The 10,436-nt window shown below is 38.1% G+C and overlaps 1 protein-coding gene across 4 annotated transcripts in view; it reads right to left on the bottom strand.

The window, feature by feature from the left end:
* Positions 1-10,436, bottom strand: part of ADCY2 (adenylate cyclase 2) — a 294,388-nt gene that overhangs the window by 135,354 nt on the left and 148,598 nt on the right. For all 4 annotated transcript variants that reach the window (XM_086900724.1, XM_086900890.1, XM_086900803.1 and 1 more), the window contains exon 4: positions 8,692-8,841. In XM_086900724.1, the coding sequence (XP_086756850.1) occupies positions 8,692-8,841 (150 nt within the window). The remainder of the gene's footprint in view (positions 1-8,691; positions 8,842-10,436) is intronic.

Genomic DNA, 10,436 nt, shown 5'->3' with positions numbered 1-10,436 from the left:
AAAAAATCAAAACAACAGGCCTCTGGATTATCAAAATCTGTGTGATCTGTGTGTTGTTTCTGTAGTCACAATATCCTGTAACCCCTGTCTGTAGAGAATAATGTTTAATGTGGAGAGCTGAAAAAGACATACCACGGTTAGTAAGAACAAAGGGATCTAGTTCAATTTAAATGACTTTTATCTGGAAATAAAATGGCAATATAAAAATGAGGCAACTAATTATGAGAATAATGAACAATTTAAAACTTTGGACTCGCTGTCAAAGACATCCTCTTTCTAAAAAGAATGACTTTTCAGCTATTCATTTTAGCTTTTGCAATGTGGCTGACAAAATTGCAGGTGCCATGACAAAACTCAACATTTTCCTGCCAGCTATGTATTTCATCCAAATTATCAGGATATCTATGAAAATGTGATACTTCATACCTGCTTAAACTACACATTTTCCTCATGCAACAAAGTAGCATGACTCATCAGTTTATCTGAGTATGTTAGAAGTAATAAATTACTACAGATGAACACACAGAGAAGCAGATGAGATCTCATCTAGTTCACCACAAAATGGCAAATGACTTTTTCTCACATAAAGTGAGCAGGAAAAGGCAGGAAAAGAGATTGCATGCAAGAACTGAAGTATCTTCATTGATCTGGAAGTAGATACTTGCACAAGGCATTTGATAAGCCATTAATTTTGGAATTGTGTACAGTACAAGTGTAATACATAGCATAAATAAATTTGTGCTAAAGTTATAATCTTGTCTGATAAGATTCCTAGCATATTTCCAGGAAACCTTCTCTGATGAGATTATACTGATATGCAGCAAGGCCAACATGAATATTCATCTGCAAGGAGTGTATTTCCAAGAAACCTGACAAGATTACAACATATACACCCAAAACAGCATGAATATTTGTCTACAAGAAGTGTATTCCAGGAGAACCCCGAGAAACCTGAAAACATAAAAACCACTTTGGGACAGTTACAGTTGCATGGTGAAGTGGTGCTAGCAAGCCCTTCCCCGCCTCACCTGACGCTGTTCAGCTGGTACAGCATCAAACTGATTTTTGCTTGTGGCTTTTTACAATTGTATTTTTTTAATAAATTCTTTTATTAATCAAATTGGCTACTCATTTATAACACAGGTATCTTCATGTAGGTAAGTAGACTTCCAATATTGGCATTGATATGCAGATAGAAAGGACTCTATAACTTGCAGAGTAATTATAAGAGTAGGTATGAATTTATTCAGCACTGAGGTGCATGGGGATATCTCCTCCAAAGGCGTGCACACCTTGGAGACTTGTTTCTCCCTTTTTATTCTCTACAAACTAAGGTTACACAGTACGCCTAATACATACTCATTTGCTAACCCCGCCTGTCCCCGCTTAGTATTAAAATTAGTTCCACGCCTATTTGCAGCTGCGTGCTGCTCCTTGTTGGTCACTCTGGTGGTCTTCTGGGGGTCTTTGGGGCTGAAGTCAGCATTTTTCCTTCAGCTGAACTTTTTACCTTGTCCTCTTGTGCATGCTCCCTTCAGTTCTTTTGACCCTCCCCTTTCCATTTCTTCTGGGTTAGGGGTCCAAAAGAATCCAAGGAACCCTTTCATCCTATGGCGCATTTAGGCTTGTATCCTGTTTACGTATTCCAGCTCCTTATCTCTTCCTGTAGTCTTTATTATCTTCCTGCTATTATGAGAACAGTCAGCATTTCACATGGGTTTTGCAGCCCCATCTTTTATGCAAAGCAATTTTATAAATTATTCCTAATTCTTAATTTCTCTGTTTCAGCATCTCTTTGCCTTACAGTGAAATGTACATTGCCTGGAGTGAAGGGCATGTTTTGTAACATTTCAAAACATGGCAAAGCCTTATTTCTACATACAGTCCCTCGTAGCACCTACAAACAATATAGCAAAGGAAAACTGGGAAAATAATGGTTAGGAGAAGTGGTTATCCATCAATAGTGTTTCGCTATTAATGTCAAGGTGTTGGGGGTTAGGTGTCCTTCTTTTAGTTCTGGCTCACCAGTGGAATTTTTACCATTAGTTGCGGGGAAAACCTGACTGTGGGTACTTGGTGGGTGATCGAGAAACACAAAGAGTTCGGCTGGGGCCAGGGGGGAAGGGGGCAGGAAAAGAGGAGGGCAGGGACAGTTTGGCGGGCTTCTTCAGCTTCAGAGAGGGATACTTTGCTGAGAGCTGTTGCTGTGGAGAGAAGGCAATTCACCATCACCCAGATGAAGCTGCTTCTGCTTCTTCTCCTTCTCCTCTCTTCGTTGGTGGGCCTCGCACCCCCTGTCCTGCTGGGACATGCCAGTGCCAGCCACCACTGTGGAGCTGCTGATACACCTCAGTCACCGGCCCGGGATCTCAGCTCATCCCTGCTGTTCCAGCTAAGTGCTCCACAGAGCCCTGCAGGAGCACTGGGACTGCCCGCCCGAGGGGGTTTGTGAAGCAAAGCCTCTCCTCCATCCTCTTCAGTCTCGGTCGAGAAGGCTGTCACGGGCTCCCTGGTTCTGTTTTCTTGCTAACGCTGTAGTTATTGTTGTTTGTGTGTCTTGTTATACATACTAGTAAAGAACTGTTATTCCTATCCCCAGATCTCTGCCTGAGAGTCCCTTGATTTCAGAATTATTATAATTCGAAGGGAGTGGGTCTACATTTTCATTCTAAGGGAGGCTCCTGCCCTCCCTAGCAGACACCTGTCTTCCAAAACGAAGACACAAGGTCATTTCCCACATCCCTGAAAAAGCACTTAAATGGAAGTATCCCACACTTGTTGGACCACCAGAGTTTCCCACAGTAGTAAACTGCAAAGCTGTCAACCACCCTCCTCACTGCTCCATCTCTACAGGGCAAAAGCACCTAAGTAACAATTTAAGAAGTGAAGTATTGTGAAAGAATAACTCCAGGGATATAGACAAGATGCAGGTTATTAATGCAGTACATCATCCTTTCACAGGCAAGGAACTGAATATCTTTTCTACCTTACAAAACCTCTGGTCAGCCATGCATACATGAAGTCTTTGTACCTTTCAACCCTACCTTTGTTACAGCTTTTTAGTCTGCAGGTCTTGGTTGTGACATAAAACTTGAAATCAAAGTTTCAGATTTGTACTAAATACTTAGCCTTGGGGGGAAGTTAATTGCAGACTTTTGTTATTGTAGCACCATTGTGACTATTTAGTCTATTTCAAATTCTTCAGTGACTGGACAATCTGAACATAACGAAGTAACAACGGGTATCTATTTAATCTCTCAGATCACTCAACTTTTCTTAACAAACACATATTCCTCTTGTAAAATTACTATTATTCTCATCAATAATTAGGAGAAAAAAATAGCTACATTATTCCTGGAATTAGATTTCAAAGCAGAGTCAGTATAAGAAACTTGTAAAAAATTTCAGCAGCACCTGATAGGAATTTTTGTTGATTCAAAAACCATTAATTTGCAATTATAGGATATGATTCAAAGTGATATTTACCTTTTTATTTCTTTCTATCTGAAATCATAGTATTCCTGTATGTCTTAGCACTCTCTTACAGGAAAGACACTAAAAAAACCAGAGACTCACTGAAAAATTCAGGTTGGAAGTGACCTCTTGAGATCATAGTCCCATAACTTGTTCCAAACATGGTGTTATAAATGCAACGGCAAAAATGTGATTAATATAGGCAGCAATTTATTATAAAACAGTTTAATCACAAACGGGAGAAAAAACCACAATAAATAGATCAGCGCAGCGCTGGGTGGACAGGGGTTTATACCCAGAGGTACAGATTTACCCAAATCCACACGGAGGGTAGAATGTCCAGGGTTTTTATAGGAGTTTTGTGCCTTGAGGCCACATTCCAAGCAGGCACCATTCACCAACTGTCCTTGATTGTCGGGTGAATGGATTTCCTGGCATTGGAGAATAGAGTTTAATAGATGTCCGGGTAGAGTCTCCTCATATGTAAAGAGGTTCTTGATTTCATTTTGGTTTGGGCCATCTGGTTGGAGTGGTGGGATCCGGGTGGAAGCTAATGAATATCTCAGCTGGCCCTTTCCCTTTGTCCAGCCTGATCGCTTTTCTAACAGTGGTTTGCTGGGTGGGGTGTCCATGTCCGGCGATGGGCATCTCCTCCGAGCTCGTTCCTTTGTTAACCTGATTGCCCTCCCCAACAGTGGTCGGCCAGGTGGGGCGTTCGGGTCCGGAGATGGATATCTTCTCTGAGCTCGTTCCTTTGTTAGCTTGATGGCCCATGTCCCGCCTGTTCCTTTCAGTTAATGGTTGTTGGCCACGATCGTTACCGGGGGTTTTTGCTAGTATTGTTTCCTTTCTGAATGGGAATTCTCGACTAGGTCTGGGAAAAGACTTTCTGGTAAAACTGTGTTTTATATTTTCTCATTTTGCTATAACTATAGACATATCTCTTTACGAATTTTTATTTGTTACTATATTTATTACAATGGTTAATTTCAAAATTAGATGAAGGGCTCAGGGCTCAGGCTCAGGGCTTCTGTAGCCCAGAAAATACAGTTTTACAACATCATAACCTCTGTATTCAATACTGGGTCTCCACACTTTTCTGAGTTTGCCTTGCCTGATTTTCAGTTGTGGCAGCAGTTGTCTGGTGGCCACGTGCTTGTTGCCTCTCTACAGTGGCTTAGCTCTGGGAGTACCTAAGGCCTGATACTATGGAACAAACAATCCTTCTGGGGTAATAGGACTGGGGGACAGCAGTGTACAGCCTTAACTGGAATAGAATTCCAAGCCTTTTCTTCTCTAAGCTAAATACCTTGAGCTCCTCAAGTCTCATCATCTGTCATGACCAGAAGTCCACTAAGCACCCTTGTAGCCCTTCAGTGAACCCTGTCCAGTTTCTTTTTGCATATTCTATCCATCTTTCCCATGGTCCACCATGCAAAATTCAACATTTTCTCAGAACAGGCTTTATTTCTAGTCGTGACACATTGATTTACAGAAAGGATTGGCATCACACATCTGTATACATACAAGCACTGCTGAAGTAAAAAATGGAGTCTAAAATTTAAAAGACCAACACTAGTTTTGTTTTTTGTGTTTACTAGCTTTGAAGCTACAAGGAAAAGAAAAATGAAGAAGCTCTTAGAAAAATTATTGTATATTCATGAAAATATTAGTAGCTTACGTTTTAAAATTCATTAATTAAACTTGCAAGAATCCACATTTCATATATTAGTTTCAAATAATGTATTTCAATGTTTCTGTTCTTTACTAACACCCTTAAGCTTTACAAATATATAAGGTTTCTCTGTTTAGATTAAAATAAAAACAATTTTGAAATATTTAAGTTCCTTTAATGAATGGCATTGCTTCACAATGTTTAGTGAAAAAATTAAAATCACGCTCAATGATTTGAAACCTCATTCATTTTCATCTGCTACCTGAGTGTTGTTTCTAAAACTATCATTATACTGGCTCCTTCTCAGAGATGGCATTTCAGAAAACTCACTGAACACCAACACCTCACAAACAGCTCTGTGCAATGTTGTAAGAACCTCTCAGTGTATATTCCTGTGTCTCAGGATGCAAAGCCCCAGAAGAGAGAGAGAAGAGCAATTATACTGGTGTCAGCATTAAGATATTGCACTCAGCACTAGTGATTCATTACCCCTACAAACCGTCAGCCAGACATCTATCAGGGAGACAAATAACATTATGAGAGACTATTTTAAATATGTATCTTGGAATAAGACTGCAAATTAAAAAGAGGTCAGAATAGTTCCACATTTCTCTTTTAAAAACACTGAAAAGACATAAAAGGTGTATGAGAAATACCTAAGTGGGCTTTGAAAATACTGCTTTTTACTACAGGAGTTCAAAAGTGGCCCTGGCCCTGCTGGGAGGTGTCGCCACCTGCAGCTTCCCATCCCTTTGGGAGCAGCCAGCCTTTGCTGTGCCCCAGCATCAGAAATACACAGTGGTACAGATACACTATGTCCAAATTGTACCTCAGTATACATTTACCCCCATATTTCATCAGATTCTAATGTACATTGGTCACACTTGAAAACAATGGATCTGGGGTTTCTCTTGAGTTCTTTGGCATAATTGTTGAGTCATATTTTAATATATTTATCTACTGATCTACCAAAGCGGTGTTCTAAAAAAAGGCTATTCAAAGACACACAAAAAGACCTCAATAACTGAAAAACAATAGTTGTCTACATTTGTATGAGCCTACTCTCAAATAATATAAAAGGAAATTCACAGAATATTTTGAAAGAAAAATAGTACATCTTTCAAAAACAATTATAAAATACACGACTTCCATGATCTCGAAAAGCGTGCAAATTTGGCCTGGAGCCCTAATCATTTAGAAGCACATCCTACTCTCTGCACTTGTACAAAAGTAGCATATGTAAAGTAAATGGAACTAAATTATTTTTTTTTCCTGTTACAGAGATGTAGAATCAAGGGTCATGCTACAACCTTTTACAGGCTAATAAAGGCTTTGATCAAAACCAATGCTTTTTAAAATGCACTGTGTTCTTACTATCTCATTGTATCCCAGTTCTCTAAAAACAGTCACCAATATGATTGACTTGCTTCTTGAATACTAACAGTGTGGATGATCTTTAGTATCTTCTTGGCAAAACAAGCAGTGTTAAAAGACAGACTAGAGTATATTCACTTCTGAACTAATGTCTGCAAACAAAGACGTGTGTTAATCCTGGGGGGAAAAAACCCAGCCACCTTATAAAATGAATCCTCATTTTACCTTTGCATATTTAAATATCTAATGTTCCTAAGTGTGACAATATGGACGCACTTGGTTTTCAGTTGAAAAAGCCTTGACAGGAGATAAGGACATATACCAAGGGGTTGAGGGGATAAAGGCCAAAGAAATCTATAGAAGAAGATCTGATATCTAATGAGCTCTTTTTGAGCTCACTGGAGGTGAGATCCCTGTCTTCCACAGAATACTTGACTTTTGTTCAGTAAGACATTGACCCATCTGTTACTAATCCATCCCTGTGATACACTGCTTAGGGCTGTGAAGATGTCTTAACTATTTTGATAGATTTATTCCGAACAAAAGGCAAACATGACAACACACATATATATATAACAATTATGTACAGTTTCCTTGATTATTCTATAAAAACAATAACATTTATCGGTGAAAGATATTTTTTTCTTCTTTCTATCTTGCTAAGATACAGTATTTTTAAAACACAAGTACTACAGATCCCAAAGAGGGAGTATTTGTCACTGAATCCCTGATTGTTTTGCTTCTCCTCACTGTCAGGTTCTCAGAAGTGACCATACACCAAAGCTACTTACTTATGTCTTTCCATAGAAACTAGTAAAGTTTAGCAAAATAATACACATATGCAGAAAATATCAACTAGAACCATGTCTGCTATTAATATTGTCTTCCAAAAAGCATCCTTATTTCATTGAATTCAGTGTCTAGTAACACTACCCACCTGCTTCTTGCAGATAAACCAATGTGTTTCCTAAGCTTGGAAGGAAAAGCAACCAATAGTAGAAACCCAGGCCGTTACAACTGAGCTCAAAGTCCACCCATTCCCTGCACACAGCTGTGGAGGCAGAGGTGCAAACATAAATGACTGCTCTTAAAAACCTCTACTGCAATAGCACCTTATGAAAATTTTGCATCTAATCATCAAAACTTGCTTTTACTGTGAACTGTTCTCCTTAAGAATATTTGAAATGTTTTGTAGCAACTTCAGCCAGAATGCAACCCAAGTGCCCAGCAGAGTAAGGACAGCCTTCTGAACACATGACCTATTAAAGTCCTTTTGTGGACTTTCCACTTGCTTTTTTTAAGAAAAAAAGTGTTGGTGATGGATCTTGAAAACCTTAATTTAAAATAGCAACAATTTGTGAGACAGACATGACAGTTAAGGCCAGCTGGGACACACAAGGTGCACACCAAGCACTTTCTCTTACCACAGACACCTGTCAGTGAAGACTCCATTCTCTGATCTTAACAGTTCACAGAAATTCGAGTCTTGGTGACCTTCAAAGCAAAATACACCTATCTTCTTTACTACTCGATGAACTGATTTGTATTTCAAATTCTCTTAAATGAAGCACTTATCTGCCAGGATGGTGTACAGAACTGTACAGAACTTGCAAACAGAAAAAGAACTATATAAAGCAATCAGAGAATTCTTTTACCCAAGCTGCAATAAATGACGGTATCATTACAAAATTTCCCTAGCTCCTCTTAACAAACCTCACCTCTAGAACTATATCACATGATTCATCAGTATTGTAGATTCAAATATTTTTCAAAAAGAGTGCAGTAATATCTTCCTGCAGTGATTTGCAGCACCAGTCTTAGGCATGAAGAACTGAAGATTCCCAAAAGTACATGTACATCTCACAGCTCATTCCATGAGGACAACAAAAGAGATGGTGTTCAAATAGTATCTGTACAGCACTTTTATCTTTCTTTATCATAAAATCTTTTCATAGAACAAGTGAGAAAAAAATGTAATTTGACAACAGAAATAATTGTAACACTTTTCTTTCAGATGGAAATTGTGCACAACCATGTTCAAAAGACTTCGCATATTTCATGAAGTTTAAGTAATTTAATGAATCTTTTCCCATTAACAATCTGGATTATGTACTAACAAATAGGGGAACAGCAAGAAAACAGAAAAACAGACATGGATGTTACTTTACCTGTTGCCTCTTCTCAAATTCTAGCTTGATACGGGATTTGATGCAGTTGCACGTGTCCTGATATGTCTGCTGCAGTGCAAGTTCCATGAGGTGTTTGTGGTATGCTCCTGCCAAGTTCCCGCAGATAAAAATTATTACATTTGCCAATATCTAGGGGGATTTAAAAAAAAAAGGAATTTATATAAATATATTAACAGAAATTAATCCTAGCTTGCAATGAAAGATTGCTGCAGTTATATATTTTGCTTTTGTTGCTAGTCAAGGTTAACCTTTCAAAAAGCCTTTGAAATTAGTGGCAACATCCCAAGCAATAATAGAATCACAGAATCAGTTATGCTGGATACTGTTTTAATTTAGGATTAAACAGGAATGAAACTGAATATGTTTGCATATTCATATATGAATATGAGGTACACTTTTCTGAAAAAAGAATTTCAGCTCATGTTAGAGCTCACTGCTGAGAGTTAATTAGGTGGGATCATCACCTCGTCATGTAAAACAATAGCTATGGCTCCTAATAGCAATATTGGAATCCATGTTACTGCTATGCTCTTTTGGCAATGTTTTTTTTTTTTTGCAGTGCCATATGATTAAGAGGTGAAAAGTTTTACCTATACACATAAAAAGCCTGTCCTGCATTTTACCTCAGCCTGATCCACTGTTATCCGTCAGACAGCTATAAATAGTAACCTTGGTGATGATAAGCAGTGTTTAAGGAGCAAGATCTGACAGCTGTCTACTAGAATATACTTTTCCTTACTACCAAAAAATTACATTTGCATAAAACACAGAACTTAAAGATTTAGGGGGTCACGCTTACAGCATCAGATGCCCTCTGCAAGTAACAACCCACAAACATGAGAAATAAGTTTGCTTAAGAAATCAAGGCCTTTTTTTGCACTTGACCTTTGAAAGGGACACAATATTGTGTGGTGATGCTAATACTTTTAACTGTGACCAGCTTATTGCTGCAAAGAAAAGAAACACATTTATCCATTCTAGGTCATTCAGAGCAAAAGAAACACAGTAAAGTAATGAAGCCAATTCCTAATTCAATAATAAAAGTAATAATAATGAAAATATTAAATTGAACTTGAGATACAGCTGCAGCCTGCTCAGAGCAGGTCTCTATTGTCTCTACCTGTAGGACCTGGATTACAAGCACTACATGATGTCATGGTCTGGAAGAAAAGGAGGAAGAAAGGAGGCAAAAATTTTGTTAATTCTCCACAACTAATCCAATAATGAATTTTATGATAGATTTCCCTGGTCATTCATTGGTTTTGGCATACCTAGGTACCAGGCAATCTTTTGTGAATTGCCAGCAGTGAAAGAGATAGATCAGAAAAAAAGTCCAACAGTATGCTACAGTGGTTCAGAGAAAAAAGAAATACTTTCCTATTAACAGAAATCCATCTCCTTGTGGAATACATTTTATTCACAAAAAACTCTCATGGAGTTTTAATGTTTCTTTAATAAATGGAAACTTAAAAATGCAAGATATATGTTTTTATTTTCCTCACAAATTTTGACATCATTACATGCAATACTTATTCCTCTATCTGTGGTATTTCTCACATCTCACCTTTCATGGCTCCACAAAGCAGAAGCTGTTCACCTTTACTGAAAAAATGGTCAGTGTTTTAAATTTGGTAGAACTTTTCTTTCTTTCTGTCCCTAAAACTTTAAGATCATGGCATTAAAATGTTTCTAAAAGCAACATCTGATTTCTTAAATTTTTCTAA

Source organism: Cyanistes caeruleus, chromosome 1 (genome assembly GCF_971803275.1).
Source record: "Cyanistes caeruleus chromosome 1, bCyaCae1.hap1.1, whole genome shotgun sequence".
Classification (NCBI taxonomy): Eukaryota; Metazoa; Chordata; class Aves; order Passeriformes; family Paridae; genus Cyanistes; species Cyanistes caeruleus.
This window is presented reverse-complemented; position numbering and strand designations above follow the sequence as displayed.